Genomic DNA, 20,542 nt, shown 5'->3' with positions numbered 1-20,542 from the left:
ACCAATATGAAGACCCTTACTCAATTCAATACCAACCCTTTTTCTATTAATAGTAACCTTGACCTTGAACCTAGGGGTTTCAAACGCATTCCCATAAAAGGTTTCCACAAACTCTTTGTATATACCAGTGTGCCTTAAAAAAGAAAAGAAAAAAAAAGAAACATTCAAGGGCAATAATTTGTATTTAGGGCTAAAATGGAGTTATGTTCCTTATAAGATGGTCGTCAATAATTCTGCGAAGTATTAAATGCATTGAATGAAGGGTATAGAAGTTTTTTTATGAAAATCCTAACTTGCCCTAAAACTTTAATCTGCCCTAAAACTTTAACCTAACTCAATCAGGGGCCATAACTTGTATTAAGGATAATATGGAGTTATGTAACCTCATTGTGTGATGGTCCTGAACAATTGCGTGAAGTATTAAGTCAATTGAATGAAGGGTATAGAAGTTAACCTAAGTTCCATAGTCAATCAGTGGCCATAATTTGTATGAAATATAATATGGAGTTATCTTACCTCATTATGTGATGGCCCTGAACAACTGTGTAAAGTATTAAGTCAATTGAATGAAGGTTATTGGTTTTTTAAGTGAAAATCCCAACTTGCCCTAAAACTTTAACCTGACGCTGACACTGGGGCCAGTAGTATAGCCCTCCTTATTCTTCGAAATAGTCGAGCTAAAAATAAGGTACTAAAGGGGAGAGAACTAAGATATACAATACATAATTAATTCAATGCGATTTTCTCCCTTCTGTACTGCTCGTCCAGTAAAGTTAGTTTAATGATAAGTGAGTGAGTGAGTGAAGTGAAGTGAGGTGAGATGAGGTGAGGTGAGGTGAGGTGAGGTGAGGTGAGTGAGTGAGTGAATTTTGCAGGAGCGGGTGAGCGAGTATCCAAAAGATGGAATCTTCGCTCAAGCTGTTCAGCACTAACAGGGCTTTCATTAAAATCAATTAATAAAGGGAATGTTACAAAACATCTTTTAGGCCTTAGATTTTACAATGTGTGAAGTCTCCACCTTGATTTTTGCATTCAGACCAAATAACCAACGCTTCTCTCTTTCTCAAGAAAATGGCCATTATTTACATAATATGATGAGAAAGGGCATGCTCCCTGTCCCCTGTACAATTATGAAACCACACGAATAGAGGACTAGCTACGCCCCTGGAAATATATGACGAACTCACACGGAAGAAGACAATCATCCTCTATATAATTGTTACATAAGAATAAAGGCTGTGGTTGTGCCATATACTTCAACCAGATTTCTTTAACCATAATCAATGGAAAATGATATGGCTTTCAAAACAATAGCTCAAGAAGTAATCACTCATAGTGAAGAAAAACAACTGATTTTCAATCCAGCAGCATGCCTTTAGCAAAGAAAAGCTAGTATCCAGAAATTCAAGATTATTGGGTTCCTGGCATCAGATGAATATATCTTGAAAGATTCAAAATGTAGCAGGACTTTTTCTCCCACCTCAGATAAGTAGATCCAAATAATTGGCCATGCTGGAAATCCTTATCTTACCCTAGGGCAAAGATGAACTAGAAGCGCCGCAATGCGACGAAACCAGGTTTTTGTTATGCCCAATCAGAAATTATAGCCAATTAATTTGTTGTATGAGCAAGTTGAATCTGCAGCTTCATATAAGCTATATTCACACTAAGTTTCATCAATATCTATCAATGCTAACTAAAGTTATTGGGCAGAAACCATTTTTCTATTTTTAGTAACAGTGACCTTGACCCCACCCCCTTCAAAAGAAATTCCAAGCTTGCTCTTCACATAAGCTACTAGTACCTACACACAAAATTTCGTCAATATCTATCAATCCTAACTAAAGTTATTGGGCAGAAACCATTTTTCTATTTTTAGTAACAGTGACCTTGACCTTAGCCCCACCCCCCTCAAAAGCAATCCCAAGCTAGCTCTTCCCATAAGCTACCTACACACCAAGTTTCATCAATATCTATCAATGCTAACTTAAGTTATAGAACAGAAACCAATGTTTGACGCCCGCCCGCCCGTCCGTCCGCCCGCCCACCCAACGACAACCTCATTCTAATAACCCGGTTTTCGTTGAAAACCTGGTTAAAAAGTACCTGTATCGAACTACTTTTTTGTCATCACATAATTACCTCCCTTGTTGAAGACAGTTGTCTGTAACGCCTTGGAAATTTGTCTTGTGGCAATATTTAAAATACAAATAAATAATTTCTCATTTCAAATGGCACAAAAATGTTTTCAAGCTGCATTCAAAAAATAATACTGCACTCTCCTGAGAACTAACTAAAGTATGATTTTGAATATTTACATATTTTGAATCACTGGGCGCATATCTAGGACAACCACTAATTAAAACATATCTAAACACAATAAATTTCAATACACCAAAAAACGTTCCAACGAAAAAAAATCATTTTAACTTTATTATTTCTTTAACCGAGGTGGGAGAAAAAGCATACTAGTATACCATGGCTGCTCGTTTAAGATAGGTCCATCCCAACCCTCTCGCAGGGTGTTTAACAGAAACTCAGTAAACCTCTTTTAAGAAAATGGGGGGGGGGGGGACAGGGAACTTAAAGAATATTCACTTGTCTGGCTTAGTGATCACCAACCAACCTCAAATGCACCCATGCTGGGAAATTAAACCCGGGTTGCCTTTAAGGAGTAAGCGACTGCGTTTACCACTGCGCTAGCCGGACAACCAAATTTAATTATCTTTAAAAAGAAATATCAAACCTGCATCAAACGGCATCATTGTGATAGGTTAATAAGGCTTTCACGTGAAGAACAACCTGAAAATAAATAAAATATAACAAGTTAAAAAATAACAATTATCATTAAAAGAGAAAGAGACTGCCTTATTATGCCATTTTTAAAAAAAACTGGACAAAAAACTGGTGTGGACAAATTTTACAGAATCCTAACATACTGTTATCTTTCAAAACAAACTTCTCTATTGGCCTACATGCTACTGACTTTAAAGCTGCACTCTCACAGTTCTCACGTAACTTGCAATAGAACAGATTTCAATTGTTTCGAAAACTGCTGAAAACTCATTTTTTCTTCAAGTTTTAGTAAAAAATTGGAAAATTTGGCTAATTCCATGAAAACTAAAAGAAGGGTTGCCAAAAGAGTCAATCAGTGAGAGTGCAGCTTTAAAGAAATACTTATTTAATTGATTTGATAAATCCAGTTGTCAGCTGTCAATCACTGACAGCTGAATTAGTTGACCATTTAGTGACCTGATAATTTCTCCTTCAGGAGGTTACAATTTTCTTATACATGTTTTATGATAAATGTTGGTTATTTTTTTGTTAATTTTTTTTTCATCGTCACCTGTTAAACTTGCAATAAATAATTTATTAAAAAATCACTCACTTATAAAAATTACATAAACATGTGCAGATTTTTATTTTCTTTCCAAATATGTAATCTTCATTTGGTCTTATACTAATAATAAAGAAGCTATAAGTGTTTATACAATACAAGGGTCATAAACAATCAGATGCTAAATTAAATATCAGTTATAGGAAAATACCCTGATATCATAATTTTATCTAACTGGGTATCAGAATTAAATTGGTTAATTCACCCCACCATGAATTTTTGTAGTTAATTTTTTTTCCTCCAACCTAAACAACAATTATAGTCCTAACATATTTAGAAAGTTACCTAAAGTAGGAGATGAGCAGAAGTCCTCCTAAGGAAATATAGTAATAATAATAAAGTTGTGTACCACAAGTCTGAACTGTATCCACTAAACTGTGATTATGAAGATGGCTGGCACGATATTGCGTGCCAGTGTGGCCTTGAAAAAAAACAAGGCAAAAATAATAATTTGTTTGGTTAAGGTTACATCTTGTCCAAAAACAGGTTTGGTAGGTAGGCTTATTTTTATTAGTTCTTATACAAGAAAGTTATTGTCATCCTTTGGGGAATGGCGTTAAAGTAATCTTCAGTATATTTCAGCTTGAAACATTTTTAAACTACATATTAAAACACACAATATCAAAAATATTTAAAAAAATAAGTTTCTTCATTTTTTGTTCTTTCAAACAGACTATAAACAAGAGCTGTTGTAGAACGGCGCTCTTGACTATACATTGCTTTGCTTTAGAAATGAATACAATAATGATGTTATATGTGCCTGTTAAAAGCAATAGAGAAAATTCAAATTAAAAAGAAAACAAGAAATGCCGCAATGCGACATAACCAGGTTTTCAATGATTGACAGAAGAATTTCAACCTTTATGTTGTGAGATTCAGTTTTATCTCTTTTATTTTTAACAACAGTGACTTTGACCTTCAACCTAGGGGCCCCAAATGCAACCCCATGTTATGCCTCCATAAACACTTCCTTCGTACCAAATTTGGTCACAATATGTCAACCCTAACTAAAGTTATTCTGTACCAAACAGTTATCTATTTTAAGTAACGGTAACCTTGACCTTAACCCCAAGGGCCCGAAATGTAATCCTATGAAAGGTCTCCATAAACTCTCCATATATACCAAGTTTGGTCGCAATATGTCAACTCTAACTTCACTTACTCTGTACCAAACGGTTATCAATTTTAAGTAACAGTAACCTTGACCTTAACCCCAATGCCGAAAATGCAATACTATGAAAGGCCTCCATAAACTCTTCCTGTATACCAAGTTTGGTCACAATATGTCAGCCCTAACTTTAGTTATTCATGAGTACCAATTGTTTTTCTATTTTAAGTAACAGTGCCCTTGACCCTAGGGGCCCTAAACACAATCCTATGAAAGGTGTCCATAAACTCTTCCTGTATACCAAGTTTGGTCACAATATGTCAGCCCTAACTTAAGTTATTCAGTACTAACCGTTTTTCTATTTAAGTAACATTGAAATTGAACTTGACCATGACTCTCTGAGCCTCAAACACAATCCCATGAGAGGTCTCTATAAACTATTCCTGTTTGGTTGCAATATGTCAACCTGAACTAAAGTTATAAGTGAAAATCCTGACTTGCCCTTAAATCTTAACCTGACACAATGTGCCCAAAAACTTTAACCCAAGTTCCTAAGCCAATCAGGGGCCATAATTTGTATTAAGGATACTTAGTATGGAGTTATGTGAAATTCATTGTGTGATGGTTCTGAACAAACTGTGTGAAGGACTAGGTTAATTGAATGAAGGGTATTGGAGCTATAAGTGAAAATGCCAACTTGCCCTAAAACTTTAACCTGACCCATAGTGCTCTAAAACGTTAACCTAAGTTCCTAAGCCAATCAGGGGCCATAATTTATATGAAGGACAATATGGAGTTATGTAACCTCATTGTGTGATGGTCCTGAACAACTGTGTGAAGTATTAAGTAAAGTGAATGAAGGGTATTGAAGTTATAAATGCCAACTTGCCCTAAAACTTTAACGGGACGGCGACACCAAAGGCGAGTCGTAAAGCCTCCTCATTCTTCGAGTAGTTGAGCTAAAAACGGTAGGGTTTGTGCCTATTTCGTAGGCAGAGTCAGGTGACCTGAACCAGAAGTATTTTGTTTTATTTTGACCTGATAACGTTTTGTTCCATAAGTCTGAGCATGTGATATCTTGAAACATAAGACTTAAAGTTCTAAGCATACTTAAAGTTTAACTAAAGTACTACCTAGCAGATAAATGAACATCTTCAAAGATGCCATCCACAAATAAGCTAGAATTTGATAACCTTTCAATAACCTTTTTGTTTGATTACGACACCTGGTGCCCTTTATAATTTTGTTATCATTGAAAACGTATTATTTGCCGATAACAGGTAGTAACAGGCATAATTGATGGCCTCATCTTATTTTCAGGGGTGGATCGAGAATTCCACTATTGTTAATTAGGAGCGTAACCTTTAGACTCGAGCCTCTCACAGAATTTGTATACTTGTTTTTTTTTAGAATTGGCGGGTGGGTATGACAGTACTCTCCCAAGAAAAATTTAACAGTTTCTCGTCTGAAATTGTGCGCTTCCGGCATATTTTATTACTCTTTTTAAATATAAAACATCAACTTGGCAATTTTGGGGGTGGGTGGGGGGAGAGGTCCCCCTCCTTGATCTGCTTGTGATTTTGGTAATTAATTTTGGTATTTTTTGGGGACTAGCTTGCTGATAACAGGTTGTTACAGGTTTTCTAGTTGTATTTCTTCATGACCTTCATCCAAATATAGAGAATTTAAATCTTAACGTGGGTATATGCATGTCAGGTAGCAGTTTTTTTGGGATTAAACACAATCTTTAATAGGTTTTCATGATAAACTAAAACAAAAAATTAATTGCCATATTAGATTACGGCTGTTGTGTCCATGGACTTATAGACATAGTTTGAATAACATATTGAAACAAATTTCTCTTAAAAACTTCACATTCTCACTTTCTTAACATGTTACTTAAAATTACGGCAGCATCCTCTTATATGCAGAAACAATAGAAGGTTGTTCAGTTGGAAAGTACAAACACAGGTTCAACCATATTTAAATGTAGTACAGTCAAACCCAGTTGGCTTGAATTCCTAGGTCGAACCAGCGAAAATACCTTGAGCCTTGGGAGGTTCGAGACAAGCAGGAATGCTTACCTTCAGAAGATAGATATCTGTCCTATACATCCAGTTCGAGCCGATGAGGAAATTGAGCCAAACAATTTCGAGCCAGCTGGAATGCTTACCTTCAGTATAAAAACATTGGTCCTTTACATCCACTTTGAGCCAAGGAAGATCAAGTCAACAGAGTTTGACTGTTCATACTTAAGTTATCCTAATAAAGTTTTTCTGCACTTTAACAGTGCGATCTTCAGGATTTTGTTAATATTAACTATTATATTAACATTTAATGTTTTGCAATAAAAACGGGCGGGTGGGAATTGCAAAACTATTCTGCTTGAATGAAGATCAACGAATGAGACTGTAATAGGAAACAAACAGAAAACAGAGGTTTCATAAGCAAATTCATGGAAGAAAATTCCGAAACATATCAAGATCTAGCAAATGAAGACTGGAATAAAAGTTAAGCGGGAAAGAACATAGAGAGATGTCCATCAAAAACTAATAAACAGATAATAATAACAAAATAAGAGACGCAAACAGACAATAAGTGATTAAAGCCCCTTGGAAAGAACAGAGTGTATGAGCATAAAGTTACATACAGTACACATATAACGACTGGATAACTTTCTTGTCAGCAATGAACTTAAGCGAGCTTACGTCCGTGAAGATGGAAACTGCTTTTTTAGAGCACCAAGAGAAAGATAAAACAAATTTATAACTGATGATATATCAGAAACAAGTACAAACCAGTGTTACATTATGTTGAAAACCAGAGAACATTCTGTTCAAACAAATCCATACATCAAGTGTCAGGTACAGAACAGTTCACCAGTGAAATCGAAAAGTTACGAATAATCTTACAATCTTTGTTTCTGCAAGCCAAAACAGGACCAATGTTTCTTGTGTGAATTATATAAAAGGTACCAAGCAGATGGTAGTATCAATGACAACTTGACCAAAGAATACGAAGAACATCAGTTGAAAAAAGTAAAAGCAAGCGGAGAAAAAGAAAAGGTAAAAAAAAGAGCAAAAGCTGTCAGAAGTGTTAACGTTGAAAGATTGTTTCTAGAAGAGTTCCATACTTACTTCACCTCTTAATGTCAGCATAACAAACATAGATGTTGTGCATCATCAGACGATGAACATAATTATTGATATATATATATATATATATATATATATATATATATATATATATATATATATATATATATATGATATTTCAAAATGAACAGATTTATTTTTCATACTGGAAAATGCTATTTGTTTGTAGTAGAACTATTAACGTACGGCATAAGCTTCATGTATGATTACTGGGCGGAACACAGTGAATATTCTTGTGTATAATCAGAGTACATTGCAAAACTGTTTACATGTGTAATAATTATGATCAAAGTTAATGCATTTCCACTGAGTTGGAATTAATAAATGTGACACATAACCTTGTTCTTTGTAATATAGTTCAATTTGTTGCACCATAAATGAATTATTATTTACTATTCTATAATACTATATATATAATCACTTATATTGGACATAGTGTACCAATTGTTCCAATATTAAAGATCAATGAATATTTCTTATGTTTTATGTTTGACATTTATGCCTAAAACATCAGGCAATAAGGTACCATATGACATAAGGCACCTTACGCAGTAACAAGCAGTTTTATCTGATTATTCCAATTGAGGTATATGCAACAAGATACTAATTGCCATATGGTTCCTTTTCACATTAATTGTGTTTCCAAATCACCTTATGCAAGAAGATACCATGATACATTAACAAAATTAACGAATTAACCTTAATTATCCATTGTATTTATATGCAATTCAAGGAACATTTTAAATAAACCATTTGAGATACCGGTAAGTGAAAAAGATTCAGTTGCAAAATCGTTTTATGATGTTTTAGGAACCGCCAAACCTTTAAACTCATTTCACTCGAAAGTATGAAAATGTGGCTTGGTACCCTTTTGCACCAATGGGACGATATGAAAAATGTTGGTATTTTCCCCCTTTTTGTAGAAACAACACTATTTTTCCCCTGTCAAAGAGCCCAGCCACCATTCCTTTACAAGTGGAGAAAAAAACACTGCGACAATGTAACTGTTTTGTACCATGTTGTCAAGGAAATCGTGCAGTGCAACGTAAGGCCTCAAAAACACATTTGGTTCGGGTTACCCAACCCTACCTACGAAATGGTCACCGACCCTACCGTATTAATAGTAAGTTATTAAAAGTGTGTTTTAATATGTAATTTAAAACCTTTAACACCTTATACAGGAGATTACTATAATACCATTCTCCAATGATGAAAATAACATTCTTATTTAAAGCCTACCTACCCTAATTGTTTTTGAAAATGATGTTACCCTAACCAAACCATTTATTTTTTTGCCTAAAAGTGCTGTTACTTACATCCTCTCCTTAATATATAATAATTTTTTTATGCCCTTTCAATATCATGCCCTTGTATATGTATAACATGCACTAGTATAATCGAGCAAAGTAATAAGCTCATTACATAATCATATGATGAATGACCTCCAAACGTTCCATGAGGCTGCATGATAGTGTGTTAACTTAAAAAAATCAACATGGATGTGATTAACCTGGTAGAAGCACCCTGCTTCAAAAGCAACAAGAGCTGTCAGAGACACAGCGCGCTCGACTATTCGGCCGCTTTTGATGTGCTGAGATATTAACAGTAATGCGGTTACACGGAAAATTTTAAGCAGAATTTTTAAGTCTAATAAATAAAGGGCCATTATTTGCAAAATACAATTATCTAACTTGGTTATTCAATTACGTTGGGTGGTTGAATACCATTGTCTCAATGCAATACATCAAGTAGTTGCTGAGATATTATCCTATGTGTGCTAACATGCAAGACCGTAACCAGAATTTCTAAGTCGCATAATAAAGGGGCAAAAATTATATAATATGAAAGATAGCGTTATCTTACTAGAATAAAGAAGATGGTTAAATGGTCGGGAGCCTGTGTGTAAAGTTTCAATGCAATACATGATGTACCATATTCGCTGAGGTATTGACTTAAATGTGGTTACATGCAAAACCTTAGCCAGAATTTCTATGTCGAATAAAAAAAGGGGCCATTATTTGAATTAAATGCAAACTAGAGTTAACTAACTTGGTTAATTAAGTAGGTTGGATGGTTGAGTACCATTGTATTAAGTCTCAATGCAATACCTCAAGTAGTTGCTGAGATATTAACCTATGTGTGCTTACAAGCAAAACCTTAACCAGAATTTCTAAGTTAAATAATAAAGGACAATTATTTACATTTAATGCAAACTAGAGTTATCTAACTTGATTAATAAAGTAGGTTTGATGGTTGAGTACCATTGTATCGAGTCTCAATGCAATACCTCAAGTAGTTGCTGAGATATTAACCTATGTACGAATAATAAAGGGCAATTATTTGCATTAAATGCAAAAATTTTCTCACTTGGTTAATTAAGAAGATTGGGTGGCTGAGTCACATTGTATCAAGTCTCAATGCAATACCTCAAGATATGCACACACCCTCCAAGAACCATTCATTTACAGGTAATTTTGTGAAAAAATCAGTTTGTATATATATTCAATATAAGGACCAATTTTGTATTATCCGAAAACAGGACCATAACAAAATATTGATTTAATCATTGTTATCAAGTCTAATACTTTACAATTCTGTTGTTGAAAAATAACCACAAAGTTTTCGATAATATTTTACATAGACACAGACCACACTTAAATATTATCATATTGCAATAAAATGTAATAAAGTTTTCCTTACAATTATATAAATATGTATATTTTGAACATTAAAAACATTACATGAAAAATTGACTGAAGTATATTGAACAATTTATATGGTTTGTTGTACAGTCATGATCTTAAGAGTAGTTATCTTTATAGGACAGCCTAGCAGCCTTTGGAAGTTTGTTATAATTAAAAGTGGCTGTATGCTGACAACATACAGCCACTTTTAATTATAACATAATATTTATAAATGAGAATGCTACATCAGACTGACATTTTCTTCAAGTCTGAGTGATGCACATAATAAATAGTTGTTTCACTTTTTGAATTCTATTCATGACCTGCAATCAGAGAGAAAAAATCATGAATATCTCCGAGATTTAACATTTTCTGCTGGACTAGCACTTAGATTACTAATGGATTCTGTGTAAAATTAATGGTACCTAACTTAAAACTGAGTGAATTTTCTTAGATAAAACACGACAAACCTTTTTTATTGTTTAAATCAATTAGCGTTAAACTGAAATTTAAGGAAATGTATGGTTGTCATGTATGTGAAACACTAGATATCGCATTTTTTCCAATCTTTAGTGTTGCCTGTATGGTATACATTGAAATGTGTAGGGAAATGCATTATAATTCAATTAGTTGTGTACATGTAGGCGTTTTGATAGTTTTTCAGGTTAATTTAAGTCTTTGACAGCGATAGTTATGCAATGGGTATTATTCATTGGTAGATATAGGCTGTAAAGACTAAATAAAATACATGTTTGCTGTTTGTCCGAATGACAAGTATCCGAAATCATATATGTCGGTCGCAATGGATTTCGTCTTAGTACACGATACTTATAATACTAACAGTACATATCAACATTATCAATGAGTCTAAACAGTCAAATAAATAAATACTAAAAGCAAAAATCTATGGACATTACACGTGAAATCCTCAAATTGTTCCCTATGTTTTTAGCTGCAGGGCTGTAGTTTTTTTGTCTTGTGAAAATCGCATCCCGGAAGTAAACAAAAAGTAAACAAACATTGCAACATACCCAGACATTTTAGAGTTTATTCTGGAATAAAAAATAAGTCTTGTGCAATCACTTCGATGGATATAAAAAGACACGTTATTTACTCTGTAGCAATATATGTGGTTGGCAATGTGAAACAAACATTTAAACTGGTAAGTAGACCAAATTAAAAAAAAAAAAATGTCTGAATTGTCTGAAATAGAAATTATTGACTTGGGAGAAGGCGAGGCATTACGACTATGTGAAAAAACGACTATAATAGACACTATAATCTCACTAACAAAGCACAAGAGTGCTCGAGTGAGGCAGCGAGCCCTGAAGGAGATGTGCCCGTGCCATGTGAAGGAAGATCTGACAGAGTTTTGGGACCGAGTCCTTGATATGGTTGGTGATGAATCTCCTGTCGTCAGATATCAGGTATGTAGATATATGTAGATATATCATTGTTCAGTTGGCCTTTTACCACAATTACATTAGCAGTCTGCATAGTCATATTACTTCATTGCATCTGTATATACTCTGTTGTGATGTATTTTGAATATTAGCTTTACTCATTGGATGGTATTTTAAGTTACACTGCCATAAATATTTTTATTGCATTCAAGAATTAAATCATATTATCAACCAGATGTACTGTTTAAATTTAGAAATTCTAAAATCTTGTAAAAATTTACCTTGTTGGTGAGTCACATTTGTGGGCTGTCAAAATAATGAACTCATCCAATTTTGGAGTAGGATTGTTATTGGTCCCAGATCTAACGTTTGAACTTACCGGGGTATCTAAAAAAAATGAAGAGGGTGGATTTGATTTTTTTTTTGAAGTTTCTGTTTATACTGATAAAATGCATAAGAGATTGACTTTAAATTGATGCCTAGCTATGTTCATCATTTTTTTGTAACTTTTGATTAATTTTTGCACAAGTGCAATCTAAATTTAACAATATACATAATTATGTGTACATTCCATATCGAAATATGTCCCAGAAGATTTGAATTTATGGTAACTGTACTGTAACATTCATGTCCATCAACATTTTAAGTCAATTAAGTAGTCCAGACTTCATGATCTGATTATGGTCACATATTTCTTGCCACCAAGTCAATATAATTGTTCCATAATTCTCTGTATTAAATCCCAGGTTTTACACACCCTGTGTGACGGCTCGCCAACCCATATGGAAGACAAGGTGGCCGATGTCCTCGACATTTACAACAATGACAGCGACCCCAAACTACGACGAAAGGCCCACCAAGTGTTGTCCGGGTACAGACGGACTGGCAAATGGAATGTCATGTGAATGGAATAGGACACCGGATTTAGGAATAGACCTTTAACTACAACGAACGTCCCACCAGGTTTTGTCTGGGTACAGGCAGACTTGCAAATCGGATGTAGTGTTTGTTACACAAGATTTGGAATAGAGCATTTAACATTATACATCTTGGTGAATTGTGCATTGTCATGGAAGACTTACCCATCAGTAATTCTGAAAGTTTGCTTAAGCAGCTTTCTACACACTCAGAATGTTTCAGTCGACGTTTTAAAAGGGTCGGACATGCAACAAAGAATGCATTTGAGATTTTTGTTATCAAAATTATGTATTAACAAGGGAAATTTGTAGGTACTTTCATTCCTGCTTCTATGATTTTAATAACCTTAATATACATCCATGCTCTTGTAAAAATATATAGAAGAATAAATCAGAAACAGAAATATATTCAAGTTATTTTTATTTCTTAAATATCGCATAAGCCCACATTGAGCCATAAATGGTTCAATAATAGAAACCAAACATATCTAAAACTATAATACAATCGCTTAACAAACAAACAATAAATCTTAAAGAAAATAACAAAAGGATTCCCATGATCATGATATTCAATATGATGGTACCATTTTTTTTTTTTGGTGTTGCAATGTTTAAATCAAGGTTTGTGCAAATCATATTCCATCTTATTACTACCTGAAAGTATGAATTTGATGCTATTTCTTGAGTATAAGAATAAGAAAACATTTAAATACCAAGACACAGCTTAACACTAAAACAATATCAGCTACGTATTAAACTTGATCCATTATGTTATAGGAACAGTTGACTGATTTTACTGGTAATAATAATAATCATTCAACAATCAAAAAGCGATTAATATCTAGTTTGATAATTCAATCAGAATGAAGAAAAACACAACTATGATCATACCACACTCAGTGGAATAATGGTCAAACACAAAACAGAACATTTCAAATGAAAAAAAATGTATAAACCACGATGCACATACAATTAAATACAGTGGAATGAAAAATATGTATTTCATTATCATGACAAAGTAGATGAAAAAGAACAGCCATTTAAAAGAATACTATTTCTTTCACACAATCTACGTTATCACAGAATCTCAAAGACCAACATCATGCGGGAGTACTTCCAATTGCTCATTATGCTTTCGTGTCAACCCATTTATACAAATCTGCATCAGAATAATCGCAAGAATTCAACTATGGAACCATCAACTACATAATGTATGTAGAATGCAGATAGTACTAACTAATCTTTATAAGTATTATTTACATACAATAATTTAATAGCTTTCTTAATATGTATATGAAACTTGCGTTTTCAAATATTATTAAGAATGTATTTAAATAGACCGTGTTACTTATATCAAAGGAATAAAAAAAGAAATACATGTGCATGATATTCTTATAATACAAGTGAATAATCTTGCAAAAAAAACTTGATGATATGTAAACATTAAATATTTAGCTATGATATTTTTTTTCAACTTTAAGATTTAATGCAAATCAAGGATTTTGTGTTCTGGTCTTTAAGCAACTTAAATCAAGAGTAACTGTAAAACAAGAGCTGAAATGGAAAGGGCTGTCTGTTTCAAAGCACAGCCTTTTTAACACATTTCTTCTGTAACCAAAATACCTCACAAAACACAATTTCACAACGTTTTCACATAGAAGCAGTCTTAAGTCAAGAGTATTTCCATAAAATAAATGTCTAATTAATGAAAATAAGATTCCTTAACTTTTAGTTTTTTCTCCAGCTGTTAATCATTTAATAACATAACTTTTCAATAATAAACCATAGCTTCTTCGTATGGATTCTGTAAAATATAGATATGGATTGACAATATAAATAATTCTAAAAAACTAGACAATATTCGACACATGATATACTTGAAATATTGAATGATTTACGTAGCTCTGAAACTTTTCAACTGCATATTCGCTTAATATCCATATCAGAATTACATGTACTGGGGCCCGCTTCATTACAGGATCTTTGTCATAACTTTGCTATTATTAAGTCTGTCGAAATGTCGCAAATGGCAACATGTTAATTTTTTTGTTTCTTAAGGTACACATTTTGTGCTCATTTCTAATACTGAATAACAAATGACACTACGCAATTTCAATTTATGACTTAAGATTGATTAAGATCTTTATAGAAACCGGCCCCCGTCAAATAACTGAAAATATAGGTAAGCGGAGCGGAGCGACAGAAAAGGTGCTTATGGAAATGCTTTTAACCAAAGACTGCGAGTGTTTCCATTATCTGGAGAAATGATACCAGCACATTTATCATACGTTTGTACAAGTTCAACCACAGAGTTTGTAAGAAAGTTGTATTCTTCGAACAAACACAAAAATATCAAATAAATAAACTCAAAGCATTAACAGAGATTCAATTGCAGGTCACCCCCATTTCATTTACCTTGCCTGCTTTCAAAGGCTAAACTAAAAAATATTATAAATAAGTTACAACATCTACTCAATAATATGGTAAAACCAGTACATAAACTATTGAATAAAGTCCTGAACGATAAATTATTAATAAATTACTATATCTACTCTTACACATGGTACAACCAATATATAAGCTATATAATATAGTCCTTAATGTTTAATTGTTTAAAACATCAAAGCAAGATACTATACATTTCAAAAACCTGCACAGAACGAGTTCCAAAAATACAATGTTTATTTTTCTTTCTCTTACATTTGTTCAAAGAATACATAATTTCATATTCCGCAAGGGTAATTGCAGAATCCATACACCCCTGTTGGGATTCAAGGCCTATTAGCACGAGCACATGTCATCTCGAACAGAAGGTGACCTTGTCCTGTCAATGACCTTGACCTCTCAGTCGACCTTGACCACGCTGTAGATTTTTGTCACGAACCAGAAACAGGCAAAGAATCCAATTGTTCCTGAAATAGAAAATACAACAAGGCCTTTAGACATAATGACTTTGATTTAAGTTATTGTGATGTATTTTTGATTCAGCATACAAAGAAAACAGGATTCTCTTAGTACGAAATCATTCAATATGATTTAGACTACCTTATGTTTTGTCTAGGTGGCTGACTTAATGATATTAAAATTCCATTGGACATATAAATCATATGTTAATGCTTTGCTATTTGACTGGTCTTCTGTTCTTATTAAACACTCATAATTCCTACCGAACAGTAAAAATGAACCTCCCAGATTAAGAATTTTGTCAGCATTGACATCCAAAATACTGGTTAAAGTACATACACCTTTATTAATGCAATTAAATCAATTTATTTAAGAGTTATGACAGTGTTGCATCGTGCCATCAATTAATTGACTGTTCCTACAAACCTGTGAGCATGAAGAAGAGGAATACGACAATTGTCATGTAGCCAATGTAGAGCAGCGTGCTGGCGGCTCCCACCAGTTCCAGCTTGGACACATAGTAGTGGATACAGTAGATGAAGAAATACACCGCCGTGAATCCACTCGTCAGGAAAGAACGCCACCACCAGTGGTAGTCCTGTAGTTTGCAAAGAGGAATACAATTCATCCGACATTTTATTTTCAGTGTTACATTTATATTAACATTACAAAAGAAAGCAAAGCAAAGCTGAGGGTAACAGTATTTTCTTGAATTAATATTTTATTATACCAAACACAATAGCAATAGTCCTTTCATCATATACCAGTTTCAAGTAATATCAATTTATTCTGTAATAATTTTGTAAAGAAAAGGTGCAAACACCTGAAGTAACAGATTTACAACACAGTTTAAAGAGCGCTTTCCACCTCAGACTTGGTAAACCAAGAAGGTTCATAATCACTTATATTGGACATAGTGTACCAATTGTTACAATATTAAAGATCAATGAACATTTCTTATGTTTTATGTTTGACATTTATGCCTAAAACATCAGGCAATAAGGTACCATATGACATAAGGCACCTTACGCGGTAACAAGCAGTTTTATCTGATTATTCCAATTGAGGTATATGCAACAAGATACTAATTGCCATATGGTTCCTTTTCACATTAATTGTGTTTCCAAATCACCTTATGCAAGAAGATACCATGATACATTAACAAAATTAACGAATTAACCTTAATTATCCATTGTATTTATATGCAATTCAAGGAACATTTTAAATAAACCATTTGAGATACCGGTAAGTGAAAAAGATTCAGTTGCAAAATCGTTTTATGATGTTTTAGGAACCGCCAAACCTTTAAACTCATTTCACTCGAAAGTATGAAAATGTGGCTTGGTACCCTTTTGCACCAATGGGACGATATGAAAAATGTTGGTATTTTCCCCCTTTTTGTAGAAACAACACTATTTTTCCCCTGTCAAAGAGCCCAGCCACCATTCCTTTACAAGTGGAGAAAAAAAAACACTGCGACAATGTAACTGTTTTGTACCATGTTGTCAAGGAAATCGTGCAGTGCAACGTAAGGCCTAAATAACACATTTGGTTCGGGTTACCCAACCCTACCTACGAAATGGTCACCGACCCTACCGTATTAATAGTAAGTTATTAAAAGTGTGTTTTAATATGTAATTTAAAACCTTTAACACCTTATACAGGAGATTACTATAATACCATTCTCCAATGATGAAAATAACATTCTTATATAATTTAGCCTACCTACCCTACTTGTTTTTGAAAATGATGTTACCCTAACCAAACCATTTATTTCTTTGCCTAAAAGTGCTGTAACTTACATCCTCTCCTTAATATATAATATTTTTTTATGCCCTTTCAATATCATGCCCTTGTATATGTATAACATGCACTAGTATAATCGAGCAAAGTAATAAGCTCATTACATAATCATATCATAAATGACCTCCAAACGTTCCATGAGGCTGCATGATAGTGTGTTAACTTAAAAAAATCAACATGGATGTGATTAACCTGGTAGAAGCACCTTGCTTCAAAAGCAACAAGAGCTGTCACAGAGACAGCGCGCTCGACTATTCCGCCGCTTTTCAGTGTAAAGATTGAAAGTTTTGGCGAAACATGCATGGATCACTGTTAGATTAGATTTCAATGCAATACATGATGTGCTGAGATATTAACAGTAATGCGGTTACACGGAAAATTTTAAGCAGAATTTTTAAGTCTTATAAATAAAGGGCCATTATTTGCAAAATACAGTTATCTAACTTGGTTATTCAATTACGTTGGGTGGTTGAATACCATTGTCTCAATGCAATACATCAAGTAGTTGCTGAGATATTATCCTATGTGTGCTAACATGCAAGACCGTAACCAGAATTTCTAAGTCGCATAATAAAGGGGCAAAAATTATATAATATGAAAGATAGCGTTATCTTACTAGAATAAAGAAGATGGTTAAATGGTCGGAGCCTGTGTGTAAAGTTTCAATGCAATACATGATGTACCGTATTCGCTGAGGTATTGACTTAAATGTGGTTACATGCAAAACCTTAGCCAGAATTTCTATGTCGAATAAAAAAAGGGGCCATTATTTGAATTAAATGCAAACTAGAGTTAACTAACTTGGTTAATTAAGTAGGTTGGATGGTTGAGTACCATTGTATTAAGTCTCAATGCAATATCTCAAGTAGTTGCTGAGATATTAACCTATGTGTGCTTACAAGCAAAACCTTAACCAGAATTTCTAAGTTGAATAATAAAGGACAATTATTTACATTTAATGCAAACTAGAGTTATCTAACTTGATTAATAAAGTAGGTTTGATGGTTGAGTACCATTGTATCGAGTCTCAATGCAATACCTCAAGTAGTTGCTGAGATATTAACCTATGTGTGCTTGCACGCAAAACCTTAACTAGAATTTTTAAGTCAATAATAAAGGGCAATTATTTGCATTAAATGCAAAGAAGAGTTATCTCACTTGGTTAATTAAGAAGGTTGGGTGGCTGAGTACCATTGTATCAAGTCTCAATGCAATACCTCAAGTAGATGCTGAGATATTAACCTATGTGTGCTTGCACGCAAAACCTTAACCAGAATTTCTAAGTCGAAATAATAAAGGGCAATTATTTGCATTAAATGCAAAGAAGAGTTATCTCACTTGAATGAATAAGTAGGTTGGGTGGTTAAGTACCATTGTATCAAGTCTCAATGCAATACCTCAAGTAGTTGGTGAGATATTAACCTATGTGTGCTTGCATGCAAAACCTTAACCAAGGTGTGACGCCGACGCTTGGGCGAGTAGTATAGCTCTCCATATTTTTCGAATAGTCGAGCTAAAAATGGCTTTTTAGAAGCACTTTAGAGGGCCCTTCTGGTTTCAAATTAGAAGCAAACTGAAGTGTCAATACTATTTAACAATAAATAAAGTAACACCCAAAAAGCAACCAGTTAACTTTTTTTAATCAGTAAAAAAACATAAATCATTTTCTTTTAAAAACTTGTTTTCAGTCCCTGGAGCAAATTGACAATATCTGCATCTTAAAAGGTTGAGAGCTTTTAAAGAGTGTGTCAATCCTGACTATTCATTCAAACCACATGCAATTTCTGGCTTATAAGGACACTGTTATTTCAACACATTTGCTTCAAATGATGTACCTACATTTAAATTGGTAGGATCTATCCTCATCAACAATTGGACTGGCAATAACATTTCTTGTGAGCAAAGTTGGTTTTCATTTTGACCAAGATATGCACACACCCTCCAAGAACCATTCATTTACAGGTAATTTTGTGAAAAAATCAGTTTGTATATATATTCAATATAAGGACCAATTTTGTATTATCCGAAAACAGGACCATAACAAAATATTGATTTAATCATTGTTATCAAGTCTAATACTTTACAATTCTGTTGTTGAAAAATAACCACAAAGTTTTCGATAATATTTTACATAGACACAGACCACACTTAAATATTATCATATTGCAATAAAATGTAATAAAGTTTTCCTTACAATTATATAAATATGTATATTTTGAACATTAAAAACATTACATGAAAAATTGACTGAAGTATATTGAACAATTTATATGGTTTGTTGTACAGTCATGATCTTAAGAGTAGTTATCTTTATAGGACAGCCTAGCAGCCTTTGGAAGTTTGTTATAATTAAAAGTGGCTGTATGCTGACAACATACAGCCACTTTTAATTATAACATAATATTTATAAATGAGAATGCTACATCAGACTGACATTTTCTTCAAGTCTGAGTGATGCACATAATAAATAGTTGTTTCACTTTTTGAATTCTATTCATGACCTGCAATCAGAGAGAAAAAATCATGAATATCTCCGAGATTTAACATTTTCTGCTGGACTAGCACTTAGATTACTAATGGATTCTGTGTAAAATTAATGGTACCTAACTTAAAACTGAGTGAATTTTCTTAGATAAAACACGACAAACCTTTTTTATTGTTTAAATCAATTAGCGTTAAACTGAAATTTAAGGAAATGTATGGTTGTCATGTATGTGAAACACTAGATATCGCATTTTTTCCAATCTTTAGTGTTGCCTGTATGGTATACATTGAAATGTGTAGGGAAATGCATTATAATTCAATAAGTTGTGTACATGTAGGCGTTTTGATAGTTTTTCAGGTTAATTTAAGTCTTTGACAGCGATAGTTATGCAATGGGTATTATTCATTGGTAGATATAGGCTGTAAAGACTAAATAAAATACATGTTTGCTGTTTGTCCGAATGACAAGTATCCGAAATCATATATGTCGGTCGCAATGGATTTCGTCTTAGTACACGATACTTATAATACTAACAGTACATATCAACATTATCAATGAGTCTAAACAGTCAAATAAATAAATACTAAAAGCAAAAATCTATGGACATTACACGTGAAATCCTCAAATTGTTCCCTATGTTTTTAGCTGCAGGGCTGTAGTTTTTTTTGTCTTGTGAAAATCGCATC

General features: G+C 33.4%; 2 protein-coding genes across 2 annotated transcripts; one reads left to right on the top strand and one right to left on the bottom strand.

The window, feature by feature from the left end:
- The first annotated feature begins 11,341 nt into the window (after positions 1 to 11,341).
- On the top strand, positions 11,342 to 13,009 carry LOC128220357 (uncharacterized). The gene is made up of 2 exons (XM_052928720.1): positions 11,342 to 11,771; positions 12,494 to 13,009. The coding sequence occupies exons 1-2, from the start codon at positions 11,535 to 11,537 to the stop codon at positions 12,650 to 12,652; spliced, it is 396 nt and encodes a 131-aa protein (XP_052784680.1). The 5' UTR covers positions 11,342 to 11,534; the 3' UTR covers positions 12,653 to 13,009.
- Positions 13,010 to 13,068: 59 nt separating this feature from the next.
- LOC128219194 (transmembrane 9 superfamily member 2-like) lies at positions 13,069 to 20,541 on the bottom strand. Its single transcript, XM_052927007.1, has 3 exons — positions 20,467 to 20,541; positions 15,995 to 16,166; positions 13,069 to 15,576 (listed from the first exon to the last, which is right to left on the bottom strand). The coding sequence occupies exons 1-3, from the start codon at positions 20,539 to 20,541 to the stop codon at positions 15,509 to 15,511; spliced, it is 315 nt and encodes a 104-aa protein (XP_052782967.1). The 3' UTR covers positions 13,069 to 15,508.
- Between the last annotated feature and the right edge of the window lies 1 nt (position 20,542).

The sequence above is a fragment of the Mya arenaria genome, chromosome 15 (genome assembly GCF_026914265.1).
Source record: "Mya arenaria isolate MELC-2E11 chromosome 15, ASM2691426v1".
In the NCBI taxonomy this organism is placed as follows: Eukaryota; Metazoa; Mollusca; class Bivalvia; order Myida; family Myidae; genus Mya; species Mya arenaria.
This window is presented reverse-complemented; position numbering and strand designations above follow the sequence as displayed.

What these genes read in the sequence shown, in the direction of transcription:
- LOC128220357 (XM_052928720.1), top strand. Translation starts at nt 11,535, where the DNA reads ATGTCTGAATTGTCTGAAATAGAAATTATTGACTTGGGAGAAGGCGAG. An exon ending in CTCCTGTCGTCAGATATCAG is followed by an intron (nt 11,772 to 12,493) that starts GTATGTAGATAT and finishes ATTAAATCCCAG; the next exon opens with GTTTTACACACCCTGTGTGA.
- LOC128219194 (XM_052927007.1), bottom strand. Translation starts at nt 20,541, where the DNA reads ATGCGATTTTCACAAGACAAAAAAAACTACAGCCCTGCAGCTAAAAAC. An exon ending in ACAATTTGAGGATTTCACGT is followed by an intron (nt 16,167 to 20,466) that starts GTAATGTCCATA and finishes TGCAAACTACAG; the next exon opens with GACTACCACTGGTGGTGGCG. An exon ending in CCTCTTCTTCATGCTCACAG is followed by an intron (nt 15,577 to 15,994) that starts GTTTGTAGGAAC and finishes TTTCTATTTCAG; the next exon opens with GAACAATTGGATTCTTTGCC.